The 21,949-nt window shown below is 46.6% G+C and overlaps 1 protein-coding gene across 1 annotated transcript in view; it reads right to left on the bottom strand.

Annotated features, from left to right (window-relative positions):
* Nucleotides 1-19,430: 19,430 nt before the first annotated feature.
* Nucleotides 19,431-21,949, bottom strand: part of wasf2 (WASP family member 2) — a 25,269-nt gene continuing 22,750 nt past the window's right edge. The window contains exon 6 of the mRNA XM_079522882.1: nucleotides 19,431-20,724. Within this exon, the coding sequence (XP_079379008.1) occupies nucleotides 20,567-20,724 (158 nt within the window). The 3' untranslated portion in view covers nucleotides 19,431-20,566. The remainder of the gene's footprint in view (nucleotides 20,725-21,949) is intronic.

Genomic DNA, 21,949 nt, shown 5'->3' with positions numbered 1-21,949 from the left:
ATATCAATCTGTTGATCCAAAGGCCAATCTTTTTGATTTACTTGAATGCCTCTTAAAAAAAACAAGGAAGAAGAAAAAGACTTGAGTTCTCCAGAGACGTCCCAGAGATGTTCTATGTTTTGCACATGCTGTGACAGCGAAGGCACTTTGATTCTGACTATAACATGTTCATGTTGCACAACCTTTTTGAAAACTGACTGAATGTTTTATAGTGATTATATGAATAATAAATGGTTCTTTTTTTTCTACCGAATGATGCCAGCACTCTCTCTCTCTCTCTGTGTGTGTGTGTGTTTCCTTCTCTCTCTCAGACACTTTAAATCAATTAACCACAGCCCCCTGAGTGTTCCCTGCCGTAGCTTCTGGTACGTTTAAATTATTTGGTGGTTTATGAAAGAAGCTCAGACGTCATCACTATCGGTCCATATCCATCAAGTCCCTTTTTAACCCATTCTGGGCGGGAACCCCTTTTGGTGTTTTAAAGCATTATGTTATACTTTCTATCTACAAGCTCATAGCGCTCGGTGGCGCGCTATGAGCTTGTAGATCTGGGGTCTGCTAGGTCTGCTATCTTTGAATATATATAATCTTTCCGAGCGAACGTTTTTAACTCGTACATTTGCTTCTGGGGGGGGGGGGGGGGGGGGGGGGTCTCTGGAACAACATATTTTCAGATGGGGGTCGGCGGCCAAATAATAACACATAATTCTGGGGGTCCTTGACATGAAATATTGAGCACCACTGATATAGAAACCGCCGTCAACGTCAGGTCTACATGGGTTAAATCTACATTGTCTTGGGACGAAGACGAGGAGGAGAAGAGAACAGTTATGCAAGGCAGATGTCTAGAGTCTCGCTCAAATGGTTTCAATCATTTTCACCGTTCACTTCGACTCCTGCACAGTAGCCTATATATATATATATATATATGAAAAAAAGATAGATAAGATTAGTTTTATAAGGAGGTGTCCACCAGACAGAGAAGATATACTGTATAAATGGATGTATATTTTAACTTTATAACAACTTGGATTGCAGGGTAATTTGAACAAAGCTAGATAAAAGAAAAAATCACACCCGTGTGAAGTAAGTGGTGCAACTCCGTGTGGGGGTCCCGGGGGGGGGGGGTCCAGACCAACAGGAACGCACCCAGGGTGCCGGCCCGCGTCCAAAACGGTCCCTCTACTGTACCCTCCACTGTACTGTACTGTACTGTCACTGTACTGTACTGGCACACCCGAAATCACCATATATACAGTTAATATGTGCGTGTGTTTGTGTGTGTTAGGTTGCGCACAGGTGGTGAAAAACAACCATGCTGTTTTCGTGCTCGGACGCACCCAGCCAGCCAGCCAGCCAGCCACCCACCCATACATAGTCACTTAAGGAAGTGGTTGCACCACTTAAAAAGAAAAAAGGTCAACTCAATTTCATACCATATACGGGTTGAAGCTCACACACAAGCATCCTGATTTTGTACAATTATCTATTGATATAAAACGCCACAAATAATTTGCTCATTTGGCCAGCTAAATCAACTGTTCAGTCACAAAAAAAAAAAAAAAAACTTCCAGAACCTCAAAGGAATGTTTTTGTCAAGGTTTGGACAGACTTTTGTTTTATACAAAACAACAATGTTCTCACTTGGGGGTGCACAGCACATCACAGCAATCTCAGATTGCCAGCGTGGAGCCCAGGGCACAGCTTAGGCAGCAGGTATACTGGCAGGTTGTGCCAGCCAGGCCAGGCCAGGCCAGGCCAGGCCAGGCCAGCATGCTTCTTCTGGGCATTAGCACCAGGGGGCATCGGGCGGGCACATTCCAGAGGGAACAACAGAACACGGTCAGCAGCACAGAACAGAGCCACAGGCAGCCGCATGTGTCTGCTGGTGTGCACACATACAGTAGCCTACCACTGCAGAATGCTCTGCTGGTGTGCACACATACAGTAGCCTACCACTGTAGAATGCTCTGCTGGTGTGCACACATACAGTAGCCTACCACTGCAGAATGCTCTGCTGGTGTGCACTCATACAGTAGCCTACCACTGTAGAATGCTCTGCTGGTGTGCACACATACAGTAGCCTACCACTGCAGAATGCTCTGCTGGTGTGCATACATAGCCTACCACTGCAGAATGCTCTGCTGGTGTGCACACATACAGTAGCCTACCACTGCAGAATGCTCTGCTGGTGTGCACACATAGCCTACCACTGCAGAATGCTCTGCTGGTGTGCACACATAGCCTACCACTGCAGAATGCTCTGCTGGTGTGCACACATAGCCTACCACTGTAGAATGCTCTGCTGGTGTGCACACATAGCCTACCACTGCAGAATGCTCTGCTGGTGTGCTGCACATAGCCTACCACTGCAGAATGCTCTGCTGGTGTGCATACATGGCCTACCACTGCAGAATGCTCTGCTGGTGTGCACACATAGCCTACCACTGCAGAATGCTCTGCTGGTGTGCACACATAGCCTACCACTGTAGAATGCTCTGCTGGTGTGCACACATAGCCTACCACTGCAGAATGCTCTGCTGGTGTGCACACATACAGTAGCCTACCACTGCAGAATGCTCTGCTGGTGTGCACACATACAGTAGCCTACCACTGCAGAATGCTCTGCTGGTGTGCACTCATAGCCTACCACTGCAGAATGCTCTGCTGGTGTGCATACATGGCCTACCACTGCAGAATGCTCTGCTGGTGTGCACACATAGCCTACCACTGCAGAATGCTCTGCTGGTGTGCACACATAGCCTACCACTGTAGAATGCTCTGCTGGTGTGCACACATAGCCTACCACTGCAGAATGCTCTGCTGGTGTGCACACATACAGTAGCCTACCACTGCAGAATGCTCTGCTGGTGTGCACACATACAGTAGCCTACCACTGCAGAATGCTCTGCTGGTGTGCACACATAGCCTACCACTGCAGAATGCTCTGCTGGTGTGCACACATAGCCTACCACTGCAGAATGCTCTGCTGGTGTGCACACATAGCCTACCACTGCAGAATGCTCTGCTGGTGTGCACACATACAGTAGCCTACCACTGCAGAATGCTCTGGTGTGTGTGCACACATAGCCTACCACTGCAGAATGCTCTGCTGGTGTGCACATAGCCTACCACTGCAGAATGCTCTGCTGGTGTGCACACATAGCCTACCACTGTAGAATGCTCTGCTGGTGTGCACACATAGCCTACCACTGCAGAATGCTCTGCTGGTGTGCACATAGCCTACCACTGCAGAATGCTCTGCTGGTGTGCACACATACAGTAGCCTACCACTGCAGAATGCTCTGCTGGTGTGCACACATAGCCTACAGCTGCAGAATGCTACCACAACATGCAAGCTATTTAAATTGGAGACTTATATTTGCTCCTTCCCAAACAATTTGAATATCATAGCAAAAGTTAATTTTCTTCTGTAATACAATTGAAAACATAATAATATTCTCAATTAATTGCGCAGAAAGTGAAGTATTTAAAACCTTAAAAAAAAGAAATCTTGATGATTTTGACATACAGATCATGAAAAAATAAATCTATCTCAAAATATTACACGAGACCACTAAACGTTTTTTATTTTTTTAACGGCGAAATGTCGACCATCTCCAGTGTGAAGTTTTCACTGTCAGTGATGATTTGGGGTGCCATGTCATCTGCTGGTGTTGGTCCACTGCCCGTGTTTTATCAAGTCCAGAGTGATTTGGGGTGCCATGTCATCTGCTGGTGTTGGTCCACTGCCCGTGTTTTATCAAGTCCAGAGTGATTTGGGGTGCCATGTCATCTGCTGGTGTTGGTCCACTGCCCGTGTTTTATCAAGTCCAGAGTGATTTGGGGTGCCATGTCATCTGCTGGTGTTGGTCCACTGCCCGTGTTTTATCAAGTCCAGAGTGATTTGGGGTGCCATGTCATCTGCTGGTGTTGGTCCACTTCCCGTGTTTTATCAAGTCCAGAGTGATTTGGGGTGCCATGTCATCTGCTGGTGTTGGTCCACTGCCCGTGTTTTATCAAGTCCAGAGTGATTTGGGGTGCCATGTCATCTGCTGGTGTTGGTCCACTGCCCGTGTTTTATCATTGGGGTGCCATGTCATCTGCTGGTGTTGGTCCACTGCCCGTGTTTTATCATTGGGGTGCCATGTCATCTGCTGGTGTTGGTCCACTGCCCGTGTTTTATCATTGGGGTGCCATGTCATCTGCTGGTGTTGGTCCACTGCCCGTGTTTTATCATTGGGGTGCCATGTCATCTGCTGGTGTTGGTCCACTGCCCGTGTTTTATCAAGTCCAGAGTCAACACAGCCATCTCTCAGGATATTTTAGAGCACTTTGTGCGTCAGTATGCTTACAAAAGCATTATTCAACCTGTTCTGTTGTACTGTTCTGCATGTTTCTACACCATACTGTCCATGCCTAACAGGAACAAACTTTTCAGTATCACCCGTATTGCTTCCAAGATCATCGGACTTCCTACACCCACACTTTCTGATATGAACAATAATGCCATCACACGGCTAGCACTTTCGATATCAAATGACACTGATCATCCCCTGTATCGCTTCTTTAACCTCATGCCATCTGGACAAAGATACAGAACCTTGCCATGGAAAAAGGTCCGTTTTAGTAGGAGCTTTGTCCCCTTAGCCATCGCGGCTTTAAACAAACTGCCCCGCCGATAGGATGGTTCTGTACACAGTGGGGACCTCATGTTTTTGTTTTTGTATTGTCTTGGTGTTATGTGCTCTGTGTTGTTTTTGATGTGGGTGTTGAACAGATTGTGAAGACAAATATCCTTCGGGACAATAAAGATTATTATTATTATTATTATTAGTATGTTGACAAGCTTGTATTTATGGAGATGCCGTTTTCAGTTCCAGCTCGATCTGGCACCTGCCCACAGTGCCAAAACCCCTAGTAATTAAGTGCACTGACCAACTGACCAGCCTACTGGCCTGACCTGAACCCCACAGAGAATCTAGGTTGTATTGTCAAGACGTAAGAGGAAGGTGTGAGACATAAGCCCTCAACAACAACAAATACAATGTTGTTTTCGTCGACTTTAAAACTGACGAAAAATGTTTGTCGACTACCTGTTTTCACTGACGAAAACTAAGCCATGATGACTAAAACTAAGACTAAATATGTTGACAATTTTGTCGACAAATAAAAACTAGACTAAAATGTCAGGAAGGGACTAGTGGACAAGAGATCCAGTAGAACTCATTTTACACTTTGTTGCATGCTGAAAATAGCAGATCTACAAGCTCACAACGCGTGACTAAAACTAAATGAAAACTATTCAAGAGACTATGACTAAAACCTGCTGCCAAAAACAACACTGCAACAATACAAATGAATTTACGGCCGTTATCAAAGCAAACCTGGGCTTCCTCAACAGAGCCACAGTGAGCCTGGGCTTCCTCAACAGAGCCACAGTGAGCCTGGGCTTCCTCAACAGAGCCACAGTGAGCCTGAGCTTCCTCAACAGAGCCACAGTGAGCCTCAAACCTGGGCTTCCTCAACAGAGCCACAGTGAGCCTGGGCTTCCTCAACAGAGCCACAGTGAACCTGGGCTTCCTCAACAGAGCCACAGTGAGCCTGGGCTTCCTCAACAGAGCCACAGTGAGCCTCAAACCTGGGCTTCCTCAACAGAGCCACAGTGAGCCTCAAACCTGGGCTTCCTCAACAGAGCCACAGTGAGCCTCAAACCTGGGCTTCCTCAACAGAGCCACAGTGAGCCTCAAACCTGGGCTTCCTCAACAGAGCCACAGTGAGCCTCAAACCTGGGCTTCCTCAACAGAGCCACAGTGAGCCTCAAACCTGGGCTTCCTCAACAGAGCCACAGTGAGCCTCAAACCTGGGCTTCCTCAACAGAGCCACAGTGAGCCTCAAACCTGGGCTTCCTCAACAGAGCCACAGTGAGCCTCAAACCTGGGCTTCCTCAACAGAGCCACAGTGAGCCTCAAACCTGGGCTTCCTCAACAGAGCCACAGTGAGCCTCAAACCTGGGCTTCCTCAACAGAGCCACAGTGAGCCTCAAACCTGGGCTTCCTCAACAGAGCCACAGTGAGCCTCAAACCTGGGCTTCCTCAACAGAGCCACAGTGAGCCTCAAACCTGGGCTTCCTCAACAGAGCCACAGTGAGCCTCAAACCTGGGCTTCCTCAACAGAGCCACAGTGAGCCTCAAACCTGGGCTTCCTCAACAGAGCCACAGTGAGCCTCAAACCTGGGCTTCCTCAACAGAGCCACAGTGAGCCTCAAACCTGGGCTTCCTCAACAGAGCCACAGTGAGCCTCAAACCTGGGCTTCCTCAACAGAGCCACAGTGAGCCTCAAACCTGGGCTTCCTCAACAGAGCCACAGTGAGCCTCAAACCTGGGCTTCCTCAACAGAGCCACAGTGAGCCTCAAACCTGGGCTTCCTCAACAGAGCCACAGTGAGCCTCAAACCTGGGCTTCCTCAACAGAGCCACAGTGAGCCTCAAACCTGGGCTTCCTCAACAGAGCCACAGTGAGCCTCAAACCTGGGCTTCCTCAACAGAGCCACAGTGAGCCTCAAACCTGGGCTTCCTCAACAGAGCCACAGTGAGCCTCAAACCTGGGCTTCCTCAACAGAGCCACAGTGAGCCTCAAACCTGGGCTTCCTCAACAGAGCCACAGTGAGCCTCAAACCTGGGCTTCCTCAACAGAGCCACAGTGAGCCTCAAACCTGGGCTTCCTCAACAGAGCCACAGTGAGCCTCAAACCTGGGCTTCCTCAACAGAGCCACAGTGAGCCTCAAACCTGGGCTTCCTCAACAGAGCCACAGTGAGCCTCAAACCTGGGCTTCCTCAACAGAGCCACAGTGAACCTGGGCTTCCTCAACAGAGCCACAGTGAGCCTGGGCTTCCTCAACAGAGCCACAGTGAGCCTCAAACCTGGGCTTCCTCAACAGAGCCACAGTGAGCCTCAAACCTGGGCTTCCTCAACAGAGCCACAGTGAGCCTCAAACCTGGGCTTCCTCAACAGAGCCACAGTGAGCCTCAAACCTGGGCTTCCTCAACAGAGCCACAGTGAACCTGGGCTTCCTCAACAGAGCCACAGTGAGCCTGGGCTTCCTCAACAGAGCCACAGTGAGCCTGGGCTTCCTCAACAGAGCCACAGTGAACCTGGGCTTCCTCAACAGAGCCACAGTGAACCTGGGCTTCCTCAACAGAGCCACAGTGAACCTGGGCTTCCTCAACAGAGCCACAGTGAGCCTGGGCTTCCTCAACAGAGCCACAGTGAACCTGGGCTTCCTCAACAGAGCCACAGTGAACCTGGGCTTCCTCAACAGAGCCACAGTGAACCTGGGCTTCCTCAACAGAGCCACAGTGAACCTGGGCTTCCTCAACAGAGCCACAGTGAACCTGGGCTTCCTCAACAGAGCCACAGTGAGCCTGGGCTTCCTCAACAGAGCCACAGTGAGCCTGGGCTTCCTCAACAGAGCCACAGTGAGCCTCTCTTACAGTGTGTTTTCCATCAACACCAAAGACAGACATCACGGTGTCATATTTAAACAGTATACATTAGGCCAGTGGATCCCAAACTTTCTCATGTCAAGGACCCCCAAATTGACACTAATTAGCCCTGCAGACCCGCATTTGAAAATATATGCCAAGGACCCCCAAATTGACACTAATTAGCCCCACGGACCCCCATAAAAGAAGATTTTTAAGGCTCTAGCTGTGATTTCCAACCATTTTCATTTCAAGGACCCCAGGATTGACCTGAATTAGGCTACAGCCCCCTATTTAAATGGCATTTCTATCTCTGGGACCCCAATGTATATTGTAAAATCAAAGTTAATTTAACTCTTGAGTGTACCCATAAGGGTCCATTTGGTTCCAAACTATCATTTACCTGGGGACCCCCTGGAACTCCCCTCAAGGACCCCTGGGGGTCCCCCGGACCACACTTTGGGAACCGCTGCATTGGGCCACTCGTATTTCACATAATGCTAAACATGTTTTTATCAAAGCATTTCCAGGCCTGGATAAAAGTGTTTTTTTTTTTTATATCAAAATATTTCCAGGAATTCCACGAACGTGGGACAACAAACAGCTGGTCTGAACATAGCTACGAATATACAAAAGGTCAGAGGTTAAGATAGGGAGCATTCTGCGACCCAAAACACAGTTTATAGTTAAAGGAGCATTCAGTGATTTGAGTGATTTGGAAAAAAAACCCGGTGCACAAGATGTGCACTCACACGCTCTACAGTGGGGGAAGTACAACAGACCAACAGCACGTGCATCAAGGCCCACCCCACTCGATCATGATTGGAGGAAGGCCCCTCTCAACCTGATTGGATGAAGGCTTTGCCACCCAAAGCCCAAACCGAAACTAGGGTTTTTTGACCCCATGGGTTAACTGGGGACAGGGAGGAACTCCTTATATGGTCAGCACACTTTATAGTAGGGAGTATTATCATAAAAAATAAGAAAAAATAAGTGATATTTGAATTAAGTGAAATCACTGAATATACCTTTTAACCCATTTAGGCCTGACCTCGAAATAAATTAAAAAAATCTAAATCCTCCTTTTCTGAAATTTTTTCAAAAATAGCAGACCTACAAGCTCGTAGCGCGCCACTCGGTGGCGCGCTATGAGCATGTAGGTCTGCTTTTTTTCAATAGCTAAATTATAACAATGTTTAAAACACAAAAAGGGGTTCCCGCCCAAAATGGGTTAAGGGACACAATAAAACAACGACCTCTGCATCCACGGGATGCACTACTGTACCGTTTATTTATTCTAGTTTATTTTGCTAGCTTTAGTTATAATAATCATTTCTTCTTCTGTTTTCTACATGAGTATAACCACATTATAACCATATAAAATGAAATGGGAGTTAAATACTGCAATTTGTAAATATGACTCCTAACGTCGTTGAAGTGGGACTTCAACGACGTCCCTGGGACTCATTCTAAAAGACCATCCCTGCATCCTGGGACTCATAAAATGTCCCTGGGACTCGTCTAAAAGACCATCCCTGCATCCTGGGACTCATTACATTGAAAACCTATTTACATCACTGAAAGGTCTATATAATATATGACGTGTAATGAAGGTCAATTTCATCATGTCATATATATAATAAGCTCATAAAGACAGCATCCTGATTTTTGTATAATTGAGTATTTAGCAATTTGATATAAAAACGTCAAAAAATTATCTGCTCGTTTTGCCAGCTAAATCAATGGTTCGTGAGTCACCTAAAAAAACCCTGCAATGGATTCAAGAACCTCAATGGAATGTTTGTCTCAAGGTGAATGACTTAGGACCGATTCATACTCCTATTTTACCGCTGTTTCGGCGCTGTAGTGCTGAAATGATTTCTGCTCGTCAGAAATGTTCAGTAGCACCGAAGAGCTGACTTTAGGACAGTACCCGCCCCCCCCCCGAACCTCAAATGACCCCCCCCCCGAACCTCAAATGACCGCCCCCCCGAACCTCAAATGACGTCACATTGTAGGCTCTACAGAGCCGAACCGACTTTTATTAGGCTCTAAAATAGGAGTATGAATCGGCCCTTACCCACTAATTTTCTTGACTATTTTGAGATATCGTTACTTCAGTGCATGCCTACAGTATATGACCTGCGAGTACGTAAAAAATAAATCGATAAACAGAACAAGATTCATGCACACATTAGACAGACAGACAGTATCATCACTGACGTATGGAAACCGCAAATTATGTCCAAAACCTTTACTTTTTTTTTTTTTAAATAATTTATAATATAATTTATAATTTTTAATCATTCTGTAACCCATTTTCACCCTTGTGTCAATTATCTAATGTGATCCTGGGCTCTACACACCCTCCGCCAACCTGGGGAGAGCAACGGACTTGAACTCATGCTTCCTTCATGCCTGAGTGTCCAAGTCGCTCCTTTACACCTGACAGGGGGGAGTTCCCCTGGTTGGACGTGCCGCGTGGAAGGAACACGTTATTCCAACCAGTTCCTTTCCCCTCCATCAGGCGCCCCGGCTGGCCAGGGGGTAGGTAGTTTAGAGACCAGGATTACTGCATGTTTTTTGTGAGGGTACCTACCCTAGGGGACACGGGGAGAACATGTGAGGGTACCTACCCTAGGGGACACGGGGAGAACATGTGAGGGTACCTACCCTATAGGGGACACAGGGAGAACATGTGAGGGTACCTACCCTAGGGGACACGGGGAGAACATGTGAGGGTACCTACCCTAGGGGACACGGGGAGAACATGCAAACTCCACACAGAAAGGCCAAAACTGTTACTTTTCAGGATTCAAATTGAAAAATAGAAAAAGTAGGAGATATTTTGCTTTAGTGTCAAGTTGTAGTATACAAGAGCATTAATGTAAAAGTTGGAGACAAGAGGTTTCTGGCCAACAGTAATGATATAGGCCAGGGGTGGGACAACTGGCGGCCCGGGGGCCACATGCGGTCCCCACCTTCACTTAATGCGGCCCGCATGATGATATCAGAATACTGATATAGTATTGATTTCAGCTGTTGCGAGGAAGAATACACCCGGACCATGTCTGATATAATTCAAATTTTTTATTGAAATTAATTATCATCATTTAGAAAGTTTAAGGCAGGAGAGAAAAAAAACAAAAAACACAACTTTGGCTAATCATGCTGCTTGATTGCATCAGCAGAGATTTATAACTCAATTAATAATACTCTTAACAACAATCGTACAACGTTGTCGCGTCGCCACGCGTTCGTAGATGGGCTACAATCGCCTTCCCAGAATAAGGAGGACGGACGCTATAGGCGGGGGGGGGGGGGGGTTCATTTGGTTTCAAATCAAAGAACTACGTCGGAAACTAAAGTTGGAAAGCGACATTGTCATACTACAGAGTAAGAATTATGCAATACTTTTAGTTTTAAAATAAAAAAAAGGCACTTGAACTATATAAACGGCGATGGTAATCAGCACTCCCATCTTTCTGTTGCCGACGGCAACGGTGAATAACACGGGGAGGAAAAGCAGGCTGATCAATCACAGACCGTTGTGCGTCACAAGAATAACAATAATAATAATAATCAGTTCAGCCTGTAGAGACATTAGACACAGAACATACATACAAAAGGCACTTACAAGGAAAAACGGGTGATAAAAGGCCGATTATTCCCGAGACATTGCCAAAGCATTTCCGGGGGTCCCCGGCCAAAAACGTTGAGAACCCCTGGTCTAAAAGACCATCCCTGTATCCTGGGACTCATTACATTGAAAACCTATTTACATCACTGAAAGGTCTATATAATATATGACGTGTAATGAAGGTCAATTTCATCATGTCATATATATAATAAGCTCATAAAGACAGCATCCTGATTTTTGTATAATTGAGTATTTAGCAATTTGATATAAAAACGTCAAAAAATAATCTGCTCGTTTTGCCAGCTAAATCAATGGTTCGTGAGTCACCTAAAAAAACCCTGCAATGGATTCAAGAACCTCAATGGAATGTTTGTCTCAAGGTGAATGACTTAGGACCGATTCATACTCCTATTTTACCGCTGTTTCGGCGCTGTAGTGCTGAAATGATTTCTGCTCGTCAGAAATGTTCAGTAGCACCGAAGAGCCGACTTTAGGACGGTACCCGCCCCCCCCGAACCTCAAATGATGTCACATTGTAGGCTCTACAGAGCCGAACCGACTTTTATTCGGCTCTAAAATAGGAGTATGAATCGGCCCTTACCCACTAATTTTCTTGACTATTTTGAGATATCGTTACTTCAGTGCATGCCTACAGTATATGACCTGCGAGTACGTAAAAAATAAATCGATAAACAGAACAAGATTCATGCACACATTAGACAGACAGTATCATCACTGACGTATGGAAACCGCAAATTATGTCCAAAACCTTTACTTTTTTTTTTTTTTTAATAATTTTTATCCCACCATTCTGTAACCCATTTTCACCCTTGTGTCAATTATCTAATGTGATCCTGGGCTCTACACACCCTCCGCCAACCTGGGGAGAGCAACGGACTTGAACTCATGCTTCCTTCATGCCTGAGTGTCCAAGTCGCTCCTTTACACCTGACAGGGGGGAGTTCCCCTGGTTGGACGTGCCGCGTGGAAAGAACACGTTATTCCAACCAGTTCCTTTCCCCTCCATCAGGCGCCCCGGCTGGCCAGGGGGTAGGTAGTTTAGAGACCAGGATTACTGCATGTTTTTTGTGAGGGTACCTACCCTATAGGGGACACGGGGAGAACATGTGAGGGTACCTACCCTAGGGGACACGGGGAGAACATGTGAGGGTACCTACCCTAGGGGACACGGGGAGAACATGTGAGGGTACCTACCCTAGGCCCTAGGGGACACGGGGAGAACATGCAAACTCCACACAGAAAGGCCAAAACTGTTACTTTTCAGGATTCAAATTGAAAAATAGAAAAAGTAGGAGATATTTTGCTTTAGTGTCAAGTTGTAGTATACAAGAGCATTAATGTAAAAGTTGGAGACAAGAGGTTTCTGGCCAACAGTAATGATATAGGCCAGGGGTGGGACAACTGGCGGCCCGGGGGCCACATGCGGTCCCCACCTTCACTTAATGCGGCCCGCATGATGATATCAGAATACTGATATAGTATTGATTTCAGCTGCTACAATTCCAACCCCGCTTTAATTACTTCATGACTAGTATTAAACGACTATACTTAATGACTAGTATTCAAATGTTGTTGTCTTTTTGTGTCCAATGTATAGTTCATAAAGTTAACATAACTATAACTACCGGTAAATGCATTTGAAATTCAATAAAAAGGTTACTTTTCAGGATTCCAATTCAAAAATAGCAAAAAAATATTCAGGTTTTCAATTCAAATATAGCAAAAATAGCCGATCTACAAGCTCAAAGGGTGTCGCACTGCGACGCGTTTTGAGGGGGGGGGGAGGAAGAATACACCCGGACCATGTCTGATATAATTCAAATTTTTTATTGAAATTAATTATCATCATTTAGAAAGTTTAAGGCAGGAGAGAAAAAAACAAAAAACACAACTTTGGCTAATCATGCTGCTTGATTGCATCAGCAGAGATTTAGAAGCTCAATTAATAATACTCTTAACAACAATCGTACAACGTTGTCGCGTCGCCACGCGTTCGTAGATGGGCTACAACCGCCTTCCCAGAATAAGGAGGACGGACGCTATAGGCGGGGGGGGGGGGGGGTTCATTTGGTTTCAAATCAAAGAACTACGTCGGAAACTAAAGTTGGAAAGCGACATTGTCATACTACCGAGTAAGAATTATGCAATACTTTTAGTTTTAAAATAAAAAAAAGGCACTTGAACTATATAAACGGCGATGGTAATCAGCACTCCCATCTTTCTGTTGCCGACGGCAACGGTGAATAACACGGGGAGGAAAAGCAGGCTGATCAATCACAGACCGTTGTGCGTCACAAGAATAACAATAATAATAATAATCAGTTCAGCCTGTAGAGACATTAGACACAGAACATACATACAAAAGGCACTTACAAGGAAAAACGGGTGATAAAAGGCCGATTATTCTATAATAAAAAGAGCACAAATGATTTGACTGAAAGGTTCGGCATATCTGATCACCTAATATACACGAGGACTGGACGCCCCCATCGGAGGACTGGACGCCCCCATCGGAATAGATTGTTGGTGTCGTCCAGGGACCGGCGCCCCATCATCATACAAGATTTGTACGTCAGTTTTGTTTTTGTTGAAAATAACCGATCTAACGACCCTCACGACGCGTTACATGTCGAGGCGTTGCGAGCGTGTAGATCAGTGGCCATTTTCAATATTGTACATATACTACATGCTACACACACACTAGGATTAAAGTCATTAGCCCACTTTGAGGACACCGTACTGGCCTGGCTTTGACCTCAGGAGTCAGGAGGAGCAACCAATATATTAATTCACGCCGTTCTTACGATAATATTTAATTTAGGAGAGGAGGGCGGGGGGGGGGGGGGGGGGTAACAAAGCAGAAAAAAGACGCAAAACATCTAACAAGAGCCGAGACTAAATGGACCCGTGACATAACCCGAGAGATGTTTGAATTTCCAACCTAAATTCTTCTTGTGGATTTTTAGGAGCAACGTGATTTGGTTTGGTTTTTTTGGGTGGGGGGGGGGGACTCTTGAGTGACAGTGCCAACGAGTAGCACCACCACCAGACAGACACACACACACCTCGTATAAAAATCACATGACAAAAAGAAAAAAAACACATATGCCGACCTCGAGTCACCTCTCTTTGACAGGACGCGGCGCGTGGTGCGCACGTCGCCCTGGGAAACGGAAGCGGTTTCCATGACGATCATTTTGAGGGGGAAATGTCTCCGATATCGTCGCTGTCGTCGACGACTCGGCGGGGCGGAAACCTTGTATGTCCCAAAAGCGTTACAAAAAAATGAAATAACCTGTGTTCTAATGTATCCAATGTAGTTATTATTTCCAAGAATAGCAAAAGAATACCAGCCGTACAAGCTCATGTGAGACACGTTGTGGCCTTGTATTTGTTTCGGTACTTTTGTGAGACACTCCTGTAAGTATAAGATTGATGAGAAAGCTGTACCAGGTTTCTGCCTGACAGCAACCGCTTTTGTGTGCTTCTGTCCTTAAAAAAAACTGATTGCATTCATCATCATGATCATGGAGTGGATAAGAGACGTGTGATTTCATTTAAAAAAAATCTCTCATCTAAATACAATCCATTGTGTGAGAGAGAGAGAGAGAGAGAGAGAGAGGATTTGACGTCAGTGTTGCCCGCCCCGTCTCTCTCTCTCTCTTCACGGAGAGAGAGAGAGAGAGAGAGAGAGCATAGCTATAAATACTGTGTGCACTTAACCCATTTTGGGCGGGAACCCCTTTTGGTGTTTTATGCATCATGTTATACTTTAGCTATTGAAAAATAGCAGATCTACAAGCTACGAGCTTGTAGGTCTGCTATTTTTTTTTTTAAATATCGTGAAAATGTGGTGCAAATCTTTATATATTCTTTCAGAGCGAACGCTTTGAACTCAAATCGTTGCTTCTGGGGGAGGGGTCCCTGGAACAACATATTTGCTGATGGACGTCGGCGACCAAATTCAGATAATTCTGGGGGTCCTTGGCATGAAAAAGGTTGAGCTCCACTGACATAGAAACATAGGGTTTTTCAGGGTTTTTAGAAGACATTATTTTGTAGAATCTGATCTCAGGTCTAAATGGGTTAAGTTAGCATGTTGTAGGACGGTGGGAAAAAGGTCCGTGATAACAAGAGGCACTGAAAGCGTCACCAAGGCGCGAGCATCACTGACACGCGTCAGAATATATTTAAAAAAGGGTCCCAAAGCTCCGAAATAGAACCGAGCCGGCGTTGCCATGTCTACATATGATAAGCAGATAGAACCGAGGCTGGCGTTGCCATGTCTACATATGATAAGCAGATAGAACCGAGGCCGGCGTTGCCATGTCTACATATGATAAGCAGATAGAACCGAGGCCGGCGTTGCCATGTCTACATATGATAAGCAGATAGAACCGAGGCCGGCGTTGCCATGTCTACATATGATAAGCAGATAGAACCGAGGCCGGCGTTGCCATGTCTACATTATGATAAGCAGATAGAACCGAGGCTGGCGTTGCCATGTCTACATATGATAAGCAGATAGAACCGAGGCCGGCGTTGCCATGTCTACATTATGATAAGCAGATAGAACCGAGGCCGGCGTTGCCATGTCTACATTATGATAAGCAGATAGAACCGAGGCCGGCGTTGCCATGTCTACATTATGATAAGCAGATAGAACCAAGCCAGGGCGTTGCCATGTCTACATATGATAAGCAGATAGAACCGAGGCCGGCGTTGCCATGTCTACATATGATAAGCAGATAGAACCAAGCCAGGGCGTTGCCATGTCTACATATGATAAGCAGATAGAACCGAGGCCGGCGTTGCCATGTCTACATATGATAAGCAGATAGAACCGAGGCCGGCGTTGCCATGTCTACATATGATAAGCAGATAGAACCGCGGCCGGCGTTGCCATGTCTATATTATGATAAGCAGATAGAACCGAGGCCGGCGTTGCCATGTCTACATATGATAAGCAGATAGAACCGAGGCCGGCGTTGCCATGTCTATATTATGATAAGCAGATAGAACCGCGGCCGGCGTTGCCATGTCTATATTATGATAAGCAGATAGAACCGAGGCCGGCGTTGCCATGTCTACATATGATAAGCAGATAGAACCGAGGCCGGCGTTGCCATGTCTATATTATGATAAGCAGATAGAACCGAGGCCGGTGTTGCCATGTCTACATATGATAAGCAGATAGAACCGAGGCCGGCGTTGCCATGTCTACATTATGATAAGCAGATAGAACCGAGCCACGTGTTGCCATGTCTACATTATGATAAGCAGATAGAACCGAGCCCGGCGTTGCCATGTCTACATTATGATAAGCAGATAGAACCGCGGCCGGCATTGCCATGTCTACATTATGATAAGTAGATAGAACCGAGGCCGGCGTTGCCATGTCTACATTATGATAAGCAGATAGAACCGAGGCCGGCGTTGCCATGTCTACATTATGATAAGCAGATAGAACCGAGGCCGGCGTTGCCATGTCTACATTATGATAAGCAGATAGAACCGAGGCCGGCGTTGCCATGTCTACATTATGATAAGCAGATAGAACCGAGGCCGGCGTTGCCATGTCTACATTATGATAAGCAGATAGAACCGAGGCCGGCGTTGCCATGTCTACATATGATAAGCAGATAGAACCGAGGCCGGCATTGCCATGTCTACATTATGATAAGCAGATAGAACCGAGGCCGGCGTTGCCATGTCTACATATGATAAGCAGATAGAACCGAGGCCGGCATTGCCATGTCTACATTATGATAAGCAGATAGAACCGAGGCCGGCGTTGCCATGTCTACATATGATAAGTAGATAGAACCGAGCCAGGGCGTTGCCATGTCTACATTATGATAAGCAGATAGAACCGAGGCCGGTGTTGCCATGTCTACATTATGATAAGCAGATAGAACCGAGGCCGGCGTTGCCATGTCTACATTATGATAAGCAGATAGAACCGAGGCCGGCGTTGCCATGTCTACATATGATAAGCAGATAGAACCGAGGCCGGCGTTGCCATGTCTACATTATGATAAGCAGATAGAACCGAGGCCGGTGTTGCCATGTCTACATATGATAAGCAGATAGAACCGAGGCCGGCGTTGCCATGTCTACATTATGATAAGCAGATAGAACCGAGGCCGGTGTTGCCATGTCTACATTATGATAAGCAGATAGAACCGAGGCCGGCGTTGCCATGTCTACATATGATAAGCAGATAGAACCAAGGCCGGTGTTGCCATGTCTACATATGATAAGCAGATAGAACCGAGCTGGCGTTGCCATGTCTACATATGATAAGCAGATAGAACCGAGCCAGGGCGTTGCCATGTCTACATATGATAAGCAGATAGAACCGAGGCCGGCGTTGCCATGTCTACATATGATATGCAGATAGAACCGAGGCCGGCGTTGCCATGTCTACATTATGATAAGCAGATAGAACCAAGGCCGGCGTTGCCATGTCTACATAATGATAAGCAGATAGAACCGAGGCCGGCGTTGCCATGTCTACATTATGATAAGTAGATAGAACCGAGGCCGGCGTTGCCATGTCTACATATGATAAGCAGATAGAACCGAGGCCGGCGTTGCCATGTCTACATATGATAAGCAGATAGAACCGAGGCCGGTGTTGCCATGTCTACATATGATAAGCAGATAGAACCGAGCCAGGGCGTTGCCATGTCTACATATGATAAGCAGATAGAACCGAGGCCGGCGTTGCCATGTCTACATATGATAAGCAGATAGAACCGAGCCAGGGCGTTGCCATGTCTACATTATGATAAGCAGATAGAACCGAGCTGGCGTTGCCATGTCTACATATGATAAGCAGATAGAACCGAGCCCGGCGTTGCCATGTCTACATATGATAAGTAGATAGAACCGAGCCGGCGTTGCCATGTCTACATATGATAAGCAGATAGAACCGAGGCCGGCGTTGCCATGTCTACATATGATAAGCAGATAGAACCGAGCCCGGTGTTGCCATGTCTACATTATGATAAGTAGATAGAACCGAGCCAGGGCGTTGCCATGTCTACATCTGATATGCAGTGTCGTAAGCAAAGGAAGTCCCTTGGATGTTGTAAAAACAAACAGCTTTAGTTTCTAAAGTGTATAGTTGCTTATTTGGGGGGTTCGTTTCCTAAATGTTTAAAATCGGTGGTTCTCAAATGTTGTTCATGTCTCTCAACTGTCAAGACCCCCAGGGATAGGAGACCTCCGTACAAGATGTGTTTATTATTCCAAATATATATAATCTTTTAAGGTACTTCGGAAATAGGCCTGGGGTACGCGTGTGATCATGCCGCCTAAAATCGCTTCTTTGGGGGCTTGTTTTTGTGGACGAGGTTGCTTGTTTCTTCTCTCTCTCTCTGGCAACGCTGAACGGCGCTCTGAGAGATGCACGTGTCCTACCGACCGACGCCTCCAGTGAGGCTCTCTCTCTCTCTCTCTCTCTCTCGCGGCCACTGTAAACAACCGCTGTGTTTGATGACACGCGTGTGTGTCTCTGCGCTTTCAGTGAGTCAGGGGCTTGTGCGTGCGTATGTGTGTGTGTCTGTGTGTGTATGTGTGTGTGTGTGTGTGCGGGCACGCACACACACACACACACACACACACTCCCCCTCCAACACAACCGATACTACAACAATAGTCTGGCGAACCAGACTGTTGGCTCACACACGTATTCAACATGCTTCCGTCGTACAGTCTGGAGCAACGGAAGATTCTGAAAATGTCGAGTTGTGAGGCCTCGCCCACCCGTTTCGTCTTTACAGTATAGCGGGTCCATTTGGTTTGCATTTGTACATTCTCAGAGTTACAGACCCACAAGGGTCCATTTGGTTTGCATTTGTACATTCTCAGAGTTACAGACCCACAAGGGTCCATTTGGTTGCATTTGTACACTCTCAGAGTTACAGACCCACAAGGGTCCATTTGTTTCCAAACTATCATTTAGCTGTTGGGGCCCCCTGGCTGGAACTCCCTCAAGGACCCCTGGGGGTCCCCGGGACCCCACTTTGGGAACCACTGGACTAAACGATCGAGGGATTACATTAGCTCGCTGCGTATCAGAAAAGGGAAATTTCAAATATGAAAACGTAAAGATATTTTAACCCATTTTGGGCGGGAACCCCTTTTGGTGTTAGCATTATGTTATGCTTTAGCTGTTGAAAAATAGCAGACCTACAAGCTCGTAGCGCGCCACCGAGTGGCGCGCTACGAGCTTGTAGGTCTGCTATTTTTGAAAAATCGAAGAACCACTGACAGAAACATAGCTTTTTCCAGAAAACTGTCGGGATGTAGAAGATATTTTTAGAATCTGATCTCAGGTCAAAATGGGTTAAAATACGGCTTCCTTTCTGGGCTTTCGGGGAGGCGTAGTAGTAGTAGATTCTATGCAGCATTCGGAAATTGTGCAATAGTCTGGCCACGCGAGACGAAACATCACAATAAGACAATAAAGCCAACAAAAGCAGGGCAGCTAAACCAATCATAGCGACGTCGGATGGATGAGGGACGGATAAGCGACGGGCTGGTCATTCCGGAACACGTCGAGACAACGCGGAACACAGACATCGCCTCTCGCGTCAATAACCGTACATGAATAGCAGAAAGAAAAACAAAGCGGATAAGAATATCAGGAAATACACACGCATGCCCGCAAGCCCCACACACACACACACACACACACACACACACACACACACACACACACACACACACACACACACACACACACACACACACACACACACACACACACACACACACACACACACACACACACACAGGCAGACGCACACACACGCAGACACACAGGCAGACACACACACACACACACACACACACACACACACACACACACACACACACACACACACACACACACACACACACACACACACACACACACACACACACACACCTTTGAACTCTTTCTTTGATCTTTGGAATTTTTTGGCCTAAAATTGCAAAAACAAAATAAAGAATGCGGACAGGAATGTAATTACTCTCGTATCAAAGAAGAGGAGACCTGAATAAGTGTACACACACACACGCGCGCGCGCGCGCACGCACGCACACGTACGTTTGTATTACCATACTTGTGAGGATCTTAGGACATAATTGTATATGAATGCCATCATTTTGTCGTGGGGACATTTGGTCCTCACTAGCAATACACGTGCACGTGCGCACACGCTCACACACACGCACGCACACGCGCGCACACACACACACACACACACACTGGACCTCTACTCCGTTGGCATTAGAAGATTGGAATGCCGTGATATGGAGGCGACAACATCGCCTGGCAGTTATGATGATGATGTCATTGATGATGTCATTGGTGTCGTTGTTCTGGTCGAGGGGGGGGCGGAGCATACGAGGAGGAGGAGGAGTCATCACTCGGACCAATCGTCGTCGTCGAACTCGGAGGAGTCGTCCTCGCTGTCGCTGCACTCCACGGCGATGCGGCGAGACAAGATGGCCGCCACGTCGTTGCCTCGTTGGTCCCTCTTCTCCTGATCACGCTGCTCCTCCACCTTACGCAGGTTCAAGCCTGCAGGGGGAGACAGAGAGACAGAGAGATGTTAACGCTGCTCCTCCACCTTAAGCAGGTTCAAGCCTGCAGGGGGAGACAGAGAGACAGAGAGATGGAGGGAGGGAGAGAGAGACAGAGAGGGAGAGAGACAGAGATGGAGAGATGGAGGGAGAGAGAGAGAGAGAGAGACAGAGAGGGAGAGAGACAGAGATGGAGAGATGGAGGGAGAGAGAGAGAGAGAGAGAGAGACAGAGAGACGGAGAGACGGAGAGACGGAGAGAGAGAGAGAGAGAGAGAGAGAGAGAGAGAGAGAGAGAGAGAGAGAGGGAGAGATGGAGAGATGGAGAGATGGAGAGATGGAGGGAGAGAGAGAGAGAGAGAGAGAGAGAGAGAGAGAGAGAGAGAGAGAGAGAGAGAGAGAGAGATAGAGGGAGACAGAGAGGGAGAGAGACAGAGAGATGGAGAGATGGAAGGAGAGAGGCAGGTGAGAAGCCAGAAATTAAGAGCTTAGTATATCCATCTGATCAAAACCACGGAGAGCGCCCTGGATTAGGAGATACAAGGCATTCTTTCTGCAGCTGTAAACCAAGGACTGTCTAAAGAGGATGAGACGCGAAGACCGTACAGGCGACGCCATGTTGCTTATGGTGCTCCATGGAAGGAAAGAAACATGCGCAATGGGCTATATGCAGCCAACACTTCCGCGTTCAGCTTCATTGGTCTCAACTGCGCATGTTTCTTTCCTTCCATGGAGCACTATAAGCAACATGGCGTCGCCCGTACAGTCTTCGCGTCTCGTCCTCTTTAGACAGTCCTTGCTGTAAACTAGGAAGTGACCGGGGGTGAACGAAGAGCGAAGAGTACGGTGGCCTTGGAGTCCAACTCAAAAAAAAAGAAAAGAAAAAAATTCAGAATATTCTTCTCTAGTTTGGTATCATTGAAGATGCGCTAGGACAGGGGTTGGCAACTGGCGGCCCGGGGGCCACATGCGGCCCCCACCTTCACTTAATGTGGCCCTCAGGTTAATGTCAGAATACTGATATAATATTGGTTTCAGCTGTTTACAATTCCACAACATGCAAACATGACCCGCTGTAATTACTTCAGTCTAAATTAGTAGCTCAATGCTTCAACACAAGTATAATTAAAGGCATTTGAAATTACATAAAAATGTTAATTTCCAGGATTCCAATTCAAAAATAGCAAAAAATAATTCAACATTTCAATTAGAATATAGCAAAAA

The sequence above is a fragment of the Electrona antarctica genome, assembly GCF_951216825.1.
Source record: "Electrona antarctica genome assembly, chromosome: 15".
Taxonomy (NCBI): Eukaryota; Metazoa; Chordata; class Actinopteri; order Myctophiformes; family Myctophidae; genus Electrona; species Electrona antarctica.
The sequence above is the reverse complement of the archived record's forward strand: the minus strand, read 5'-3'. Positions and strand labels throughout refer to the sequence as shown.